This window comes from Onychomys torridus, chromosome 1 (assembly GCF_903995425.1).
Source record: "Onychomys torridus chromosome 1, mOncTor1.1, whole genome shotgun sequence".
Taxonomy (NCBI): Eukaryota; Metazoa; Chordata; class Mammalia; order Rodentia; family Cricetidae; genus Onychomys; species Onychomys torridus.
Genome location: NC_050443.1, coordinates 151,227,040 through 151,246,049, shown reverse-complemented (window position 1 = coordinate 151,246,049; position 19,010 = coordinate 151,227,040). Strand labels below are relative to the sequence as shown.

The window sequence follows — 19,010 nt, the reverse complement described above, 5'->3', positions numbered from 1 at the left end:
CTTCCTTCCTTCCTTCCTTCCTTCCTTCCTTCCTTCCTTCCTTCCTTCCTTCCTTCCTTCCTTTCTCTTTTTCTTTCTTTTTCTTTTCTGTTTTTTCGAGACAGGGTTTCTCTGTTGTAGCCCTGACTGTCCTGGGATTTGCTGTGTAGACCAAGCTGGCCTCAAACCCACAGAGTTCTGCCTGCCTCTGCCTCCTGAGTGCTGGGATTAAAGGCATGCACCACCACTGCCCAGCTTTTTCTATACTATTTAAAAATTATATATATATATATATATACCTATTTATGATTTGCTAAGATTGTTTCTATTTTTATTTATTTATTTTTTATACTTATTTATTTATTTTGGTTTTTCTCTTTTTAAAGATTTATTTATTTATTATGTATGCAGTGTTTTGGCATGTATGCTTGCATGCCAGAAGAGGGCACCAAATTGTGATGGTTGTGAGACACCATGTGGATGCTGGGAATTGAATTCAGGGCCTCTGGAAAAGAAGCTAGTGCTCTTAACCTCTGAGCTATCTCTCCAGCCCCTGATTCTTTCTGTTTTTTGACAGTTTTGTTTACTTATTTGTGTGTGTGTGTGTGTGTGTGTGTGTGTGTGTGTGTGTGTATGTATGTATGTATGTATATGGTGTGAATTCGTGTGCATATAAGTCTTTGCATGTGTGTGTGAACATGAATATGAAGTTGTGTATGTGTACATGGATGTGGAGGTCAGAGGTTGATATCAGGTGGCTTTAATCACTTTCTACTTTATTTATTGAGACAAGGGTCCCTTGCTAGATCCAAAGCATATGAGTCTGGCTGAGTCTAGCTAGCCAGCTTCCCCAGAAGCCTCTGCCTCCTAACTGATAGACTGAGCCCCACCTGCCTTTATGTGGATTCTGGAGATCTGAACCCTTTGTTCTCATGCTTATATGGCAAGCAATTGTTCTTGTCATATTCCTGAGCTCAACAGTTGTACTTTTCATGGATAAAAATTGCAAGTTCAATTTGGTGGGTATACATCTTATTTCTAAAACTAATTTCTGTTGTGTCTCACAACGAATGTAATTACATTCACAGTGAATTCTTCCCTGGTAGCCAGTGCTAAGTTATTGGTGTAAGTTTGCTCTTCGGTCTTTTTTTTTTTTTTTTTTTTCCGAGACAAGTTTTCTCTGTATAACTGTCTTGGCTGTCCTGGAACTCACTTTTGTAGACCAGACTGGCCTCAAACTCACAGAGATCCGCCTGGCTCTGCCTCCTAAGTGCTGGGATTAAAGGCGTGCACCACCATCGCCTGACTGTTCTCAGTCTTTTTTTTTAACATCAGAGTGTTTCTTTCTCATGAGTGGAACGAGTTTACCTTATTCACTCTTTACAGGTTTTGCATTTGTGTGCTTTTTGTTTTCCTGTTACTGGAGTTGAACCCTGCAACGGGGCTTTGTATGCTAGGCAAGGTCTCCTACTCCTGAGCAATGCTCCCAGCATAGTGTTTTTCTCAGTAATAAGACATGGTTAAATTCTTTTTCCCCAGTGTCATAGAATTTATTAATTTAGTTACTCCCATGAAAAGTTTATTTTTATTTTATCTACAGCTTTAACCTTTTATTCACATGTAATTATCAAATTATAAAATAGTTTGCTGTTGGGAGAGGTGCCTGTGTGTGCATGCTCACATGTATGTAAGTTGTGAAATTCATATTGACTTTAACTTTTGCCAGGTTACATGGAGTGATATAGCAGGTTTAGATGATGTCATTACAGATCTGAAGGACACAGTCATCTTACCTATCAAAAAGAAGCATTTGTTTGAGAATTCCAGACTTCTGCAGCCTCCAAAAGGTACGGTTAGTGTATGAATTTGCCTAAGCTTTGAGAGACTAGAAAACATGGAGTTTTTTGCCTTTAGGGACTGTTTTCCATGAAATCAGATTCTTAGCAGAATGCTGAGATCCAGTGAATTGTTTATAAAGAATTTTAAAATATTCACTAATTCTTCCTCTTTTGAAACTTTGGTGAATTCTACTTCTTATAAGACAACTGTACAATAATTCCTTTATTTGAAATGCTTGTCTACTCTATGTAAATAAATTTGTCACTACTGAAGATCATCTCAAATTTGGATTTGTTTGTTTATGCATGTGTTATTACTTAACCTAATCTTTTAGTTACTTATAGCACTTAACCATGCAAAGCTTTTATTTAAAAAAAAAAAATCCATCTTAGCTGATAGCATGTAAGTGTAGCTAGATGTGGTGAAACGTGTCTGTAATCCCAGCATCAGAGAGGGAGACTGTCTAGAGGGAAAAGGCACAAAGATTAACCTTTAAAGAGGGTGTGAATTTTTAAGCTTTTATAGAAGAAAACAATTTTTTATTTGTTGGATTTGTGTGGAATTATCAGATTAGTTCAGAAAATCTGAAAAGTTTGCACAGTGTCTCACTAGTTTACAGAACTGTATATTACTCATCATACACGTTAATGCCATGGAGCCCACTTGAGAAAAAGAGAAGAGGTGCTACTTTGAATATCCTTGCTGGATTCATTGCTAGTGTTAGGAGACTATTTGAGTGTTGGAGAAACAGCATCCATACAGGAATGTAATGGGTAATTCCAATGATAGCACTCAAACGCTACTGTAAGACTTAGGATCCTGGTCATAAAATGAGACATTGACATTTCTTCACATGTACTTTGTCATAACTCCATCTACCAAGGATTATGACACTTAAAAGCTTTTATTGCACATTTAATCCTTAGACATTATTAACTGCATAGTTGAGAATACTAATTGTAATTTGTGATGAGAAATAGTTGTAAAACTTTAATCTGCTAAGAATTAATACAGCTACACCATGGGTAAAATATTCAAAGTGATAAATGTATACTTCGAAGCGAGTCAGATTCTTAAGGTACTGTGTATATTTGTAAAGTGATGGTGTAGCTGAAAGTGTATAAAATACAGGAGCTTTTGTATCAGTACTTTGTTTTAAAAACGCTGAGATTTAATTAATAGATATACAAAAGCTCTAACTAGCTCGCTGCTAGTTAGATTTGCATTCCACTTTAAAATGTGATCCTAAATGTATTTTCAGCATTAAATGAAATGACATTACCTTACTATTCTTTATAGTTTTACATGGCTACCCCACAAAACAGTGTCAGTAGATATTTTAAGCACCTAAATGACTTAGTTAAACATTGCAAAGAAGAGCCAGGCATAGTGGCACATGCCTGAAGTCTCCGTACTCTGGAGGGCAAGTGTGAGGCCAGGTTGAGCTGTGTACATATGGAGCAAAACCTTTCAGAAGAAAAGGTTGCTTGAAAATATTGACAATTACTGATGACCTAGCTTAGAGATCTAAATTTAAAAATAGGCTTTTAAAATGATTAAACTTGGGTTGGTGGATATTACAACTTTAGTCTTAAAAAATGGAAACCAGTGGGAAAAAATATGTGTATTCTTAAGGAAAAGTTTGAGCATTATCTTGAAGTTAAAAAAAAAATGGTTGTTTGTAGAAACAAGTTCAATCTATCTATCTATCTATCTATCTATCTATCTATCTGTCTGTCTAGTGTATGTGTGTGTGTGTGTGTGTGTGTGTGTGTGTGTGTGTGTGTGTGATGTGTGTATGTATGTATGTATGTATGTATGTATGTATGTATGTATGTATGTATGTGTATGTGTGTGTTTCAGATAGGGTTTCTGTATAGCCCTGGCCGCCCTGGAACTTGCTGGCATACAAGGTGTACACAACCACCACCCAACCAAAATTTTCATTTAAAAATATTTAAAGTAATTTTTGAAGGGGAAATTCATCAAGTTTTTCGCTGGCTTTGAAATTTTTTTTTCTTTTTCTCTTGGCTGTCCTGGAACTCGATCTGTAGACCAGACAGACTGTCCTTAAACTCACAGAGATCTTTTTGCCTCTGCCTCCCAAGTGCTGAAATAAAAGGTGTGCACCACCACTTTCCAACTTGCTTTGAGTTTTACTTTTGTTATGTTTTGAGACAATATTGGATACTTAATTCTATCATATACCATCTGTAGATGTTGTCATTTCTAAAGTATTGTATGAGAAAAATTGAGCTTTAAATTAAATATTTAAGGCTGGATTAAGACAAGCCTGTCTGTAGATAATTTATAGCTAGGACCATAATTTTACTGATGATTCAGAAAATGCTACTTTTAATTGAGAAACAGTAATGATTGCCAAAAAAAATTTTAGTTGGTTTTCTAAGACAGAGTTTCTCTGTGTAGTTTTGGTGCCTGTCTTAGATCTCACTCTGTAGATCAAGCTGGCCTTGAACTCACAGAGATCCGCCTGCCTCTGCCTCCCAAGTGCTGGGTTTAAAGGTGTGTGCCATCACCGTCTGGCAATTGCCAAAATATTTAAGACCATAAACTGTTAAGGTATCTTAATATGTTAAAACATTAACCACCTTTATTTTGTATTTTGGGACAGATTGCTGTCAGTAAAGACTATAGGGGATTACACAGTTTTATACTTTGGAAATGGCACTGATAATTCCTTTTTAGAGAAAAGGCATGTCCTTTTTGTAGAGACATAAGTCTGTGAGCAATGGCAGAATGTGTTTGACACAGTCTATTTGGAGGCTGCTGTTACCTAGAGGTTATTACCAGGATGCTGTGGTACTCTCTTAGCTTGTAAAGGTGGAAGGCATCGGATGGTTTTATTGGTCAGCCAATGACAAAGAGGTATGAGTTTGTACTTCAAGATAATAGTTTTTACCATCTTGACCTGGACCTTTGCATGTGAGAAAGGACTGTGATGCTGTAATCTCCAAATACCTATCCTTGTTGACATTGAACCTAAATACAGACCATTTTTTAAAATACCTTTTCTAAAAAAATTAATAGAGGAGTTGAATATTGAGAAAATTTTATTGTGTGTGAAATTAGTACTATGTATTATCATGTAAACTAAAGAAACCTCTTATTTTCTTAAGGGTAATAATGAAATGATGTTGATTTTCAGGTGTTCTTCTGTATGGACCTCCAGGCTGTGGGAAAACGTTAATTGCCAAAGCTACAGCCAAAGAAGCAGGCTGTCGATTTATTAACCTTCAGCCTTCAACACTGACTGATAAGTGGTATGGAGAATCTCAGAAACTGGCTGCTGCTGTTTTCTCCCTTGCCATAAAGCTACAGCCTTCCATCATATTTATAGATGAAATAGGTATGCTGTTTTCTATGTGAGCATCTTATTTTAAAGGTGCTGTGTAGAGAACCAGGTTTAATTTTAGTATTTATCTACATCTTTGGTAAATCAAAAGATTTGTTGTTGTTGTTTTTTTTTTAAGATTTATTTATTCACATATTTTATGTATATGAGTGTTCTGTCTTCATACACACCAGAAAAGGGAATCAGATCCCATTATAGATGGTTGTGAGCCATCATGTGGTTATTGGTAATTGAATTCAGGACCTCTGGAAGAGCAGTTAAGCACTCTTAACTGCTGAGCCATTTTCTCGCCCCAAGATTTGTTCTTTTTAAAGAATTTATGGGTTGGGGATTAAGCTCAGCAGTAGAACGCTTGCCTAGCAAGCGCAAGGCCCTGGGTTTGATTCTCAGCTCCAAAAAAAAAAAAAGAATTTGTACGGTTGAGTGTACCATTGTATACATATGGAAGTCAGAAGGCAGCTTGGTTGAGTGGGTCCTCCACATTTACACAGGACTGGAGAGATCAAACTCCTGCCACCAGGCTTATGCACTTACAGCCTTTACCTCTGAGCATCTTGTTAGCCTTAAAGTATCTATTCTAATATGCCATATATAATTTCCATGATGTAAAATGGACCATAAGCTTGTTTACTCCCTTATCTGATTGCTAGATGTCTTTTCTCAACTTCAAATAGTATGTATGTTGTAGATATACACATGTATACATATGATTATTTGTAGTTGAAAGTTTTTTCTGTGTCTCGCCTGGTCCGCAGCAGTTCAGACCCAAGTAAACACACAGAGGCTTATATTATATTATTTTTAAACTATGGCCATGGCAGGCTTCCATCTAGCTAGCTCTTATATCTTAAATTAACCCATTTCTATTAATCTGTGTTTTGCCATGTTTTCTGTGGCTTTACCTGCATCCTATTACATGTTGCTCCTTGAATTCTCCTTTTTTGCTTATCCCACCTATACTTCCTGTCTGGCTACTGGCCAATCAGCATTTTATTTACCAACCAATCAGAGCAACACATCAACATACAGAGCACCATCACCCATCAATTATCTATGGTAAATACCTAGACGCTGAACATCCTTTAACCTAGGGATTACTTGCTCTTGAAAATGCTACACACAGCCGGGCAGTGGTGGCGAACGCCTTTAATCCCAGCACTCGGGAGGCAGAGCCAGGTGGATCTCTGTGAGTTTGAGGCCAGCCTGGGCTACAGAGTGAGTTCCAGGAAAGGCGCAAAGCTACACAGAGAAACCCTGTCTCGAAAAACCAAAAAAAAGAAAAAAAGAAAAAAAGAGAGAGAAAGAAAGAAAAAAGAAAATGTTACACTAATTTGGGAGAGGTGGGGTATATGCCTGCACTCCCAGCACCGGAGAGGCTAATAAAAGAATCAAGAGTTCCAGGCCAATGGTTGGGAATGAAGTTTACTTGGTAGAATGCTTACCTAGCTTGTAATAAAGCTTGGAGTTCAGTCCCAACATCATAAATATAAGTTGGGCCTGTTGACATACACCTGTGATTCTAGCGTTTTAGAGACTTGAGGATTAAAAGTTCAATGTCTTTTGTAGCCACTACATAGTGAGTTCAAGGCCAGTCTGGTCTAAATGAGACAACAAAACCAAACAAAATGGAGGTGGAAAAAAAAAAGAAATTTTTTTTTTCTTTTTTTCTTTTCAATTACATATATTATGAAGTAGGAATTTAATTTTACTCTTGCATTTGGATAGGTAACAAAAAAATTCTACCTTTTATGTCCTGAATTTTAGTTGACTCTAAATTTTTTAGCTCATCTATATTTTTGTTCTTGGTAGAATATATTATTATAAGGGCTGTAGAGATGGCCCACTGGTTAAGAGCACTTGCTACTCCTTAAGAGGACCTGAGTTTGGTTCCTAGTCCCCACCCATGTTAAGTGGCTTACAGATGTGTGTAACTCTAGATACAGGGAATCCAGCACCCTCTTCTGGCCTTTGTAGGTACCCAAACATGTGGCATATACACATATAGATACACAAATTAAAAAAAAAAATACAAGTAAATCTTAAAATTTTTAATTAAAATCACTCCCACCCCCACCCCAGGATTTCTCTGTGTAATAGCCCTTGATATCCTAGAACTCACTTTGTGGCCAGGCTGGCTTCAAACTCACAGAGATCCACCTGCATCTGCCTTCTGAGTGCTGGGATTAGGCGTGTGACACCACCCCCTAAAATGTATTTTTGTATTGTTTAATTATTAGAGTTTTTTACATGTGACTTATTACTGCTAAATTATGCAATTTTATGTAGTTATGATAGGCTAAATAAAACCAGAGAAGTTCAAGGATTTGGTTTAGTGGTTGAGTGCTTACCTAGCATATGCAAAGCTCTATATTCAGTTTCTAGTACTGAAAAACAAAACAAAATTAAAACAAGTTAAAAATAAAAAAGCTGGACAGTTGGCTTAGCTGTTAAGAGTGGTAGCAGGCCAGGTATAGAAGTGTACACCTTTAATCCCAGTACCCAGAAGGCAGAGGCAGTTGGAATACTATGAATTTGAGGCCAACCTGGTGTGCACAGCAAGTTCCAGGACAGCCAGGGCTGTTAACAGAGAAACCCTGTCTCATTTAAAAAAAAAGAGGGGGGGGCCTGGAGAGATGGCTCAGAGGTTAAAAGCGCTGACTGCTCTTCCACAGGTCCTGAGTTCAATTCCCAGCAACCACATGGTGGCTCACAACCATCTGTAATGAGATCTGGCGCCCTCTTCTGGCCTGCAGTCATACATTCTGTATACATAGTAAATAAATAAATTAAATAAAAAAAAAAAAAAAAAGAGTAGTTGCTGCTCTCACAGAGGACGTAGCAGGCACCTTGGATGTAATTTTAATTCCAGAGGGTCTGGTGAACTCTACTGGCATCTGCAGGTACTCCTAGTCTCTCTCTGTCTCTCATTTCCTCTCTGTCCCACACATACTCTTAAGAATAAATCTTTACAAATAAAAAAATGCATGTATAAAGAGAGAAGGTGCCTAATTTTTTATTACTTACTTGCCCTGTGTATTTGTTCATATCAGTTTACTCTTTCAACTCATTTTGAGTTTTTGGTATATATCTTCATTGAATAAAAAAGCTTATAGCTAGATTTTTTTTTTAACTTTATTTATTATGTATACAATGTTCTGCCTGCATGTATGCCTGCAGGCCAGAAGAGGGAGCCAGATCTCATTACAGATGTTTGTGAGCCACCATGTGGTTGCTGGGAATTGAACTCAGGACCTCTGGAAGAACCGCCAGTGAGTGCTCTTAACCTCTGAGCCATCTTTCCAGTCCTTTTTTAAACTTTAAAACACAACTCCTTTTTAGCTTGAAAGTATCTAATTTATATTTATTATGAAACTAATACAATCACATTTATTTCCAATTTGCAATCATTATGAAAGCTGATGTAGTCAACATTTATTTCTGTTACATAATTTTGTCCTTTTTGTTTACCAGTCTGGTGGATAACCTACCCCTTTAAACTCTTCCTTTCCCTTCTATGCATTTGAAGCTATCTATTCTTTTTCTTCTATTGAAACAATTTATATAGCTACTTATCTTAAAAAAGCCTAAAGCTTCCCAGGCATGGTGGCTGACACCAGTAATCCCAGTACTTAAACTGAGACTTGGTTTGTGTAGATTCAAGGCCATCTTGGGCTACAGAATGCAACTCTGCCTTAAAAAAACAAAACAAAACAAACAAACAAACAAAACCCCAAATCTTATTTATGCACATACACACATTCATGCTTAATTATTATCTACAGAACTTCTTGGGTCAAGTGTTCAGATCTTGCCTCCTTTTAAATTAAGTTTGTTAGCTTAGTTTTGGATTTTAAGTACTGGCTTTATGTTTGAATTGAAGTCTGTCAGGTGTGTTTTGCAGATACTTTTCTCAGTCTATAGCTTTTCTTTCTATTCTCTTAACAGTATCCTATTGTAGAGTAAATTTTCTAATTTAATAAATTAAATCTTTTTTTTTAACAAGAGATTATGCTTTTGGATGTTATGTAAAAGTTATCACCAAAATTAATGTCACATGTCGACTTTTCCTGTATTGCTAGTTTTGGGCTTAGGAGTCAGACATCAGCTCTTGAGTATGCTAGGCAAACGTTCTTTTTCTAGACTATAGCCTAGCCTTTGTGTATATTGACATAAGTTGTCCTGTTGTTGAAACATGATTTGTCAGATACACATTAACTTCCTTAAAAAATACTTCATCCAAAGTGAGTGTGGTGGTACATGGACTTGAGAGGTTCAAGGATGTCTTCAGGTACATGCAAGTTTCATGCCAACCTGGGCTTTTGTAAGAGCATACCTTAGAAGCATATGTGTCTTTCTTTTGCTCTCTTCCCATATTCTTCCCTCCCCTTCTTGCTCTTCTGTGATAGGGTCTCTCTGAAACTCAGTCAAATGATCCTCCCGCCTTAGCCTAATAAGTGCTAGGATTACAGGCATGAGCTACCATACCCTGATCATCCAGTGTTTCTGTTAGCATTTACAGTCTTTTTCTATCTTGTTACTATTCCAAATTATTGTTATTTAATTGTGTCTTTTGTAAGCAGCATATAGTTTCTAGTCTATTTATATTGAATGTTAATTACTGATGTAGTTGTGTTTATGAAACATTGTGGGGTTTTCGTAATATTTTGAATAGTTATCTTGCAAGCACTGCTTCTTGATAGTGGAGATAATTAAGAAGGGTTAAATTAGGTGAATTTATAATGTTTATCTTCAAAAAGTAACTGGCTAAACTTTATCCAGTATAGACGTTAGTCTGATACATAGTCCTATAATAGGGACCTTTATATAAAATTAGAACTGTTTGCCAGGCGGTTGTGGCGCATGCCTTTAATCCCAGCACTCGGAAGGCAGAGGCAGGTGGATCTCTGTGAGTTCGAGGCCAGCCTCGGCTACAGAGTGAATTCCAGGACAGGCTCCAAAGCTACACAGAGAAACCCTGTTTCAAAAAACAAACAAACAAACAAAAAATAGAACTGTTTAAGAACAACGTCCAGAATATATATATCTTGTCATAGTGATATGTAGTTTCTGGAATTACTTTTTTTGTTGTTGATTTGGTTTTGAAATGGTCTCAAAGATATGGGAGCCCTGTATCTTAGGCTATCCTGGAACTCACCATAGAGATTCAAGGCTGACCTTGAAAGTTACATTCTGTTGTCTTAGTCTCTCATATGCTGGGCTTAAAGGCATACACTACCATGCCTTGTTCTCTTGGAATTATTTCTTTTTCTTTTAAGCTTGGACTAATATATTGTAACACGATTTTATGTTATTTTCAAACACAGTTGGTAAACTGTGAGCTGTTGATTCAAGGCAGAGAGACCTGATGGTTATTTAGTAATGCCAGCGACTTATTATATGGCTAAACAAAGCACTTGAAATGGGCATTGTGCTAGAAAATACAAGACTTACTTTTACTATTTTATTTTTTCCCCCTTCTTAGGATGTAATACTTTTTGTGTTCAGAAAGAAACTTTTCCATTTATTTATTTTTTTATTTCCATTTATTTATTTACTTTTTCCCCCTTCTAGCTTTTGGAGGTGATTTTACTCTGTATCCCTTGATGGCCCAGAAATCACAGAGGAGCACAGACTGGCCTCCAGCTGTCAGTCCTCTTGTTTTGCCTCTTGAGTGCTAGGATCACATGAGTGAACCACCGTATCCAGTTGTTCTCCTCCTTTGAAGAAAGCGATTTAGCCAAGCATGGTGGCTCACGTTTTTGATCCTAGCACTCAGGAGGCAGAGTCAGGCAGATAGATCTCTAGGAGTCTGTAGCCAGCCTGGGCTACAGAGTGAATTCCAAGACAGCCAGAGCTACACAGAGAAACTGTCTCAAAAACAACCAAAATAAGAAAAAAGAAAAGGAAAAAAAACGAAAGCATTTTATGAAATGGTCTATATTTGAAGGCAGAAGATAATTTTTTTTCCCCCTTTGGTTTTTCGAGACAGGATTTCTCTGTGTAGTTTTAGTGCCTGTCCCGAATCTCGCTCTGTAGACCAGGCTGGTCTCGAACTCACAGAGATCCACCTGGCTCTGCCTCCTGAGTGCTGGGATTAAAGAGAAAATAATTTTAAAGGGAATGTTAAATTGTCTTTAAAGGCAAGCATCTCTGAGAAGCAAAGGCTCTATATCTTGTTTACTTATTGCTTTTTGTCAAGTACACACATACACACGTGCTAGCACATGTGTTTAAACCATTTTCTGTTTTCACTTTTTCTCCCTTAATAGTATTTTAGGCATTTCTTCTTTTGTGTATTACCAAGAGAGTATGGGGAGGGAGGAGTGTATGATAGCGTAATTAAGAACATAAAGGCTTCAGGTAATTAGAAAGGTAGAGCCATATACCTAGGCTCTCTCCCAAGACTCTCTACTTGGTTCCCTGTCTAGCCTCTCACATTAGAACCTTTAAAAAAATCTCTTCTGTATATTGACATGCATATATTTTTGGGATAGAAAAATTATGAATTGAATGTGTTCTAATTTTCTCAAGAATTTACCAGGATTATTTTTTTTTATCAGATAATATCTGAAACAGTATAAATAATCCCCAGCCCTCTTTCTTGTTTTATGAAGTTGACAGCTTTTTAAAAAATTTAAGCTATACCATGGATAAATAAATAATCCGTCATTAGTTACTAAGCTTAAGGACCTTTTTCTTTCAGACTCCTTTCTGCGAAACCGTTCAAGCTCTGACCATGAGGCTACGGCAATGATGAAGGCTCAGTTCATGAGCCTCTGGGACGGGCTGGACACTGACCACAGCTGCCAGGTATCTGAGCAGATTCCTCCCTAAGCATCAGTGGTTTTGTCTTCAGTGGGGACTTGCTGAGGTGTTCATTGCACTTTCATACAGAAGTCTCTTTCATTATTTTTACACTCAGTGTTAAGTAATACGGGTCCAAAAGAACATGATTTTTATGAACTTCACCCATCTATATGATTGCCAGCAGATTTATATAATTAGAGGAGCTCACATGTCCTGTACTGTTGCTACTGTGTGACTGAACCCTAGAGTACATAGAATCAACAATGATTTGTATTTGCCTCTATCAATGTTCCATTAATGGTCATAACCAAAAATAATGCTCTGTGTGTAGAGTAGATTCCTGGAAGAGGAGAACACAAAATTAAAATGAAGAGAAGTGAGACTTCACAAGTAGTCTTAACCCTTTTATATTGCAAATATAAGCCAGGCTTAACTTGGGTAATTTCTGGTAAAGGTGTATGTGAAACAAAATACTGTAATCTTATCCCCTGGAGCCGCCCATGTGTTCAGTCCCAAATGTAGCTATGGACTAAGAATTCCTCCCCACTAATCAAGACAAAACCAGCAGTTCACATTGGCCTCCACCTGTACTTCTAGCTGCACAGGACGCCGAGAGTGAAAGTTTATGGCCAACCAGAGCAACAACACAGTGAGGTCCCATTCCACATAAAACCTGGAGGTTTTGTAACTATAGCCAATCAGATAATTTGTTTTGCTTCCACATTTCTCCCATAAATACTGACTCTGACAGATTCACCATCATAATACTGCATATTTTTAATTTGGTGTTCCTAGTTAATCTTTTTCTTTTTCCATGAAAAAAATCTTAAAAAAAATTTTTTTTTGAAATGATTTATTTTTATTTTATGTGCATTGGTGTTTTGCCTGCATGGGAGGTGTCAGATCCCCTGGGATTGGAGTTATAGTCCATTGTGAACTGCCTTATGAGTGCTGGGAATTGAACCTGGGTCTTTTAGAAGAGAAGGCAGTGCTTGTAACTGCTGAGCCATCTCTCCAGCCACTAATAAACTATTCTTAAAAAGCAAACTGCAACACTGGGGGAGGAGAGATAATTTAGAAAGTTTAGATACTGGCTCTTCTTGTAGAGGACTCAGGTTCAGTTCTCAGCACCCGTGTTATGCCTTACAAACCACACATAACTCCAGTTCAGAGGATTCAGTAGGCATGCAAAGCAGTGCACATAAATTCATGCATATAAAGTAAGTCTAAAATACATATTTTTTTTAAAATGACAGCAATTGATTTAATGATCATTGTTGTCTACATGTAATTCCAGCATTGGGAAGGCGGGAACAGGAGGATTTCAAAAGTCACTGCTAGCCTGGGTTACATGGTGAGATCTTGCCTTTTTTAAAAAAAAAAATGTTGGCTGGTGTAGTCCTACAAGCTTGTGATTCCAATGTTTATGAAACTGAGGAGATAGATCCTCAATTGCAGACCAGCCTATGGTATACAGTGAGGCCTATCTGGAAAATCAAGGACTAGGGATGTAGTTTAGTGTTTACCTAGCAGGCCCTGAGTTCAATCCCCATCATTGCAATGCAAAAATAAAAAGCATGTGAAATCTCACCTACTTTGAGGGCTTTATATGTAATAAAATACTAATAAATTGCCTACATGCTAGATACAAGTGCAGTGGAAGGGAGAAAACTACTGTCAAGTCAGGATGACAAACCGTTTGTCATCTAGGCTGGCTTCGAACTTTAAATCGTCCTGCCTTTGTTTCCCAAGGGCAGGAGTTACAGGCACATGCCACCACATTTTTCTTTCATTACAGACACATTGAGAGATATCCATGTTACTTGGCTGCAAATTATGAAGTCTCAGGAGTTGTGTATTTCTATGTATATGTGTTTTTGTTTTAATTAAAAGATACTTAGTATGAGAAAGGGAGGGTATTCATGCTGCAGCATGCATGTAGAGGTCAGAGAACAATTTTCAGGAGTCGGTTCTTTCTACTGTGTAGGTACCAGGATTCTAACTCAGGCTTGGTCACAAATGTCCTCACCGCTGAACCTTTTCCCTGGCTCTGCACATGTGTTTGCTACCTATGAATCAAGACCTGTTTCTACTGGATGGGTTTCAGACACCAGCATTTTTCTCATGAGCCCTGGCCTTATATATTTATTTCTCATAAATTTCCCTGACTTGATTTGTCTGATGTGCACTTCAGATACATACATACATATATATATATATATATTTTTTGCCATATCACCTAAGAATCTCTTAATTTCACCCTATTATCATAAATTAGAAGTCAGAACCATATCATTCTCAGGAAAATGAAATCACATGCCCTCCTTTTTCATCGCCTCTTTGAAATACAGTTTTATGGTGAGGGGAACAGCCTTTAGTATAATGGTTAGAGAAGAAATAACACCATAAATGTGGGTAATAGTTATGGAAACATTTTCTATTAATAATTGGCTCTAATGAACATATAAAATTGGCCTAGGCCAGTGGTACATGCCTGTAATCTCAGCATTTAGAAGGGTGAAGTAAGAGAATCACTACAGTTTGATGCCTGCCTGATTTACTTCATGAGTTCAGGTCAGTCATATCTCCATAGTAAGACCCTGTCTTAAAAATAAGCTGGGCATGGTGGCACATGCCTTTAACCCCAGTTTTTGGGAGGCTGAGACAGGTGGATCTTTATGAGTTAGAAGCCAAGCCTGTCTATATAGTGAGCTCCAGGTCAGCAAAGGCTACAGAGAGACCCCATCTCAAAAATTAAGTGGAAGATTTATTAATGGAAATACCTTACAAGCTGCCCAAAATTAGTTTTTCTAAATAGTGATGTTTAATGTGTTTGAATGTTGGGTGGTTAGGTCATGTCAGAGATGTGTGAAGATTATACCTTTTCAGAGTTCGGTGTTCAGGTTTCTAGAGCAGAAGACACAGGCAGTGGAGGAGTCTCCAGGGCTGTTTCATCAGAGTTCCTCAGCTTGGGGTGGTTTCTGTGTGGAATTTTAGTTGGTTAGAAAACCACAATTCTCTTTTTACAAGTAGCAGTTGCTGTTTTCATTAAGATGTGTTTGGTTTGAGGAGAGAAATGAAGATGTTGCTTTTTTTCTTTTTTTATCGTATGTTGAAAGGGTTAAATTTATATTTATAATCTTGAATAAGAGTTTTAGATATAGTCTACTTTTTCATGAACCAGTTAGCTTTTCTTTCAGATTACCTTTTCAGTGACTATTGATAGCGCTCAGGCTTTAGGTAGCTTTCTTACAGACTTGGCCACAAAAGAGACGAAAATACTAAATGACCGTTGAAGCCTGTCATCACACCTGGGCACCTTAGCGATGGATGACAGTTTTCCTCTTGGAGAAGTGAGGCATAAAGAATAATGGTGTTTTTAATATCTCCATCAATTAAGATTTGAAGCATAAATCTAGATATTCTCATTTTCAATGTGAAATAATAAAATTATTTCCATACTTTGAGCTTTGTTTTTAATTTAACAACCATTCTTTAGATTTTGTTCTTAAATACTAAAAATTTTCATGTTTCTGAATTTGAATTTTAACTTAATATTTGACTCATAACTTATTTGATACATGTATAAGTGCTCTTAAAAAGCACTCCTTAATATTTTAAACAAACTACAAATAGTTTTAGTTTTTATCATGAATTCCTTATTATACACATTTATTAGGTTATTATCTAGATTAATTTCAATTCCTTGATTTTGTTTCTAGTACTTCACCTTCCATACTGAAATCTTTACTTTGTTTTAGGCTTCTTTGTTTACCTGGAATTTATCTTAAAATATAGCTTCTTTAGCTCACTTTTCAATATTTTGTTTTTGTTTCTTCTTTTTAGAACATTGCCTTAGATACACAAGGTACCTTTTGTGGTTTTTTTTTTTTTTTTTGCAGTTTTTTTTTTTTTTTAAGATTTATTTATTATATATACAGAAGAGTGTGCCAGATCTCATTACAGATGGTTGTGAGCCACCATGTGGTTGCTGGGAATTGAACACAGGACCTCTGGAAGAGCAGTGGGTGCTCTCTTAACCTCTGAGCCATCTCTCCAGCCCTTTTTTTGCAGTTTTCAACAAGCTTTGTTCAATATTAGTTCACATTTCTCCTAACAGCATATCAAAACATCCTTATATATTTTGTTTTAAATGAGGCAGGGTCTCACTGTATAGCCCTGATTGGTCTGGAGCTCACTAGGTAGACCAGCCTGGCCTTGACGTTGGAGATCTTCTTTCCTTTGTCTCCTAAGTGATGGGATCAAAGCTCTTAGGAGACCATAACCAGCACTTTGTGTTTTTTCCTTATTTTGTTATTAGCTCATTAAGTCACTTTTAACTTTTTCTTTTACATTTGGTAAACATTTAAAATTTTTTTCAATCACTTTACTCAAATAAATTGTAGGAAATCAAAGAAAAACTAATATGGGGATTAAGACCACTTGATCTTTACACAGAATTGCATAATGTTGTGGAACTTAAATATGTATTTGTATTTACATGTTCCTCCCTCTAGGTGGCAGACTTGGTTAATTAATAATGATTTTACTCTCTGATTTTGAATATCATTAAATGTAAAGAGAAAAACAGATAAAATTTGATAGATATTTAAAAAACTTGTTCTAGAGTTATTTGAGAAATCTAAAACTGTCAGACAGAAATAAAGTAAGGCTAAGTAAATATACTCCTATATAATAATAACAAATTAATTTTGTTTAGTAGGTCTGTGCTGTCATTAGGTTATTGATATCTTTAAGAAATTTTCACCAGATGTGATGGTATATGATTTTTATACAAGCCCTGGGGAGCAGAGGCAGGCAGATCTCTGTGAGTTGAGGCTAGTCTACATAGTGAGTTCCAGGACAGCCAGAGCTGTATAATGATATCCTGTTTCAAACAAGCAAACAAAAAAAAACAAAACATAAAAAAGAAAGAAAGAAAAGAAAATTTTCTTGATTTGAATATCTTTAATTCTAATTTTAATTCTATTGGTAATTTAAAAATTGTGTTTTTCTTTCTGCATCTTTTATAAGTATACACAGAAGTTAGTAGGTCCACCAGTGTATTTTTCCTTTTGTCTTTAAAATTCAGTCTCCCTCCTCCTTTTCTTCATTTGTCTCCTTCAGGGTTCTAGGGATTGATCATAGAGCCTCACATATGCTAGGCGAGCATTCTACAACTGAGTTACCCCAGAGGCCCCTGCCCAGCAATTTGGTGTTTTCTTCTACATCCAGCTTTTGTTTGAAACTTCAAACAAAAATTCTATACAGTTTTTAAATTTAGCTTAACACTCGCAGAGCCGATAGTACAGTGAGATGATGCTGTGAAACCTAGAAGAAAAAGCAGCTGATATATATGTTACTGCCATCAGGGTCTTCATACTTATGGGGAAATGGGTTTTCATAACATTATGAAAGACTTACGGGGAGCCTTCCACTCATACTCCCAAGATGTAGTCATTTAATAGGGAACCATATTTTATAAAATACAAATCATTTTAACATTTTTATAATACTTGTATATATATGTATAGGTACTCATTGACCATATTTTTATGAAATACAAGCATTTGTAAAAACTACACTTCTTCAATAATGGTTCTTATAACTATATAGAGTAGATGATTTAGTTGCTAGACATCAAGTATGTATGTTTCACTAGTCTTTCCAGATATGCCATTGTTTGATTTTTCTTTTTAAATATATGATTAACTTCAGTTTTACTTATAAACATTTGACTAATGCTGGGTTACAGTGAGATTTCTCTTAAAAAGACTAGTTTAAAAGCCATTTCTAAGTCTTTTTGGTTTTTCGAGACAGGGTTTCTCTGTGTAGCTTTGCGCCTTTCCTGGAACTCGCTCTGTAGCCCAGGCTGGCCTCAAACTCACAGAGATCCTCCTCGCTCTGCCTCCCAAGTGCTGGGATTACAGGCATGGGCCACCACTGCCCGGCATTTCTAAGTCTTAATGATAAGGACCTCAGAGAATATTTATTGTTGGTAGAATTTAATGCCTTGTTTTTCTTTATATGTTTAGGTTATAGTGATGGGAGCTACCAATCGCCCTCAAGACCTTGACTCGGCTATAATGAGAAGAATGCCTACAAGATTTCACATCAACCAGCCTGTAAGTAGTTTTAATTATATTTTTTAAAGGGAAACAATTGCCTTTTAAATAGGTTTTTAAGAAGAATTATTTGCCGGGTGGTGGTGGTGCACACCTGTAATCCCAGCACTCGGGAGGCTGAGGCAGGTGGATCTCTGTGAGTTCGAGGCCAGCCTGGTCTACAGAGTGAGATCTAGGAAAGGTGCAAAGCTACACAGAGAAACCCTGTCTTGGAAAACAACAACAAAAAATTGTTTTGTTTCTTTGGATTTATTTATGAAAAAGAGAGGAATAAGAAACTCCACTAGGCTGTGCCCTTTCTAACTCCTTTTCTTTAAATAAGATCAGTGCATTTGCTCTTTCCCCAAGAATATAATTAACTCAAAATTGCCTGCATACTTTATTTAGTAGTTTACCTTAGGAAAACACAGAAGAAAATAGAATTGAAGTTTTAGATTAACACAATTGAATTTGGGAACTAGAGGTTAAAGGACTGTTGTTTTCTGAATACCTAGCCTGAAGAAGAACAACTGTGATTTTTATTATTAACAATTAGTTGGAGCTTCTCTGACAGCTAATGATTCCGGAAGCACTGTGCTGTGCTCTAGCTAATGAAGGGAAAGTGTGGGTGGCCTTCCACCTTCACTTCTTTGGTTTGGTTTTTGAGACTGGAGTTTATCTCTGTGACTTGAAACTCATGGAAGTCCTCTTGTTACCTCGCTTTCCAAAGTGCTGATGTACAGCAGTGAACTACTGCACCTTTCTTCATTGCTCTCTTCTCCTAGCGTTCTTTTTTGTTAACATGTACCCTCTAGTAGGTTGTTATAACTTTAGTAACACCCTATAGTTTCTGTAGGAAATCATGTAATTGTGACTTTAATCAGCTTTTTTTTTTTTCTTTTTTTCTT

At 36.7% G+C, this 19,010-nt stretch overlaps 1 protein-coding gene across 6 annotated transcripts in view; it reads left to right on the top strand.

Annotated features, from left to right (window-relative positions):
• Positions 1-19,010, top strand: part of Atad1 (ATPase family AAA domain containing 1) — a 48,425-nt gene that overhangs the window by 14,287 nt on the left and 15,128 nt on the right. For all 6 annotated transcript variants that reach the window (XM_036166535.1, XM_036166493.1, XM_036166510.1 and 3 more), the window contains 4 exons: positions 1,706-1,826; positions 4,985-5,185; positions 11,895-12,001; positions 18,034-18,123. In XM_036166535.1, coding sequence (XP_036022428.1) covers positions 1,706-1,826; positions 4,985-5,185; positions 11,895-12,001; positions 18,034-18,123 — 519 coding nt within the window. The remainder of the gene's footprint in view (positions 1-1,705; positions 1,827-4,984; positions 5,186-11,894; positions 12,002-18,033; positions 18,124-19,010) is intronic.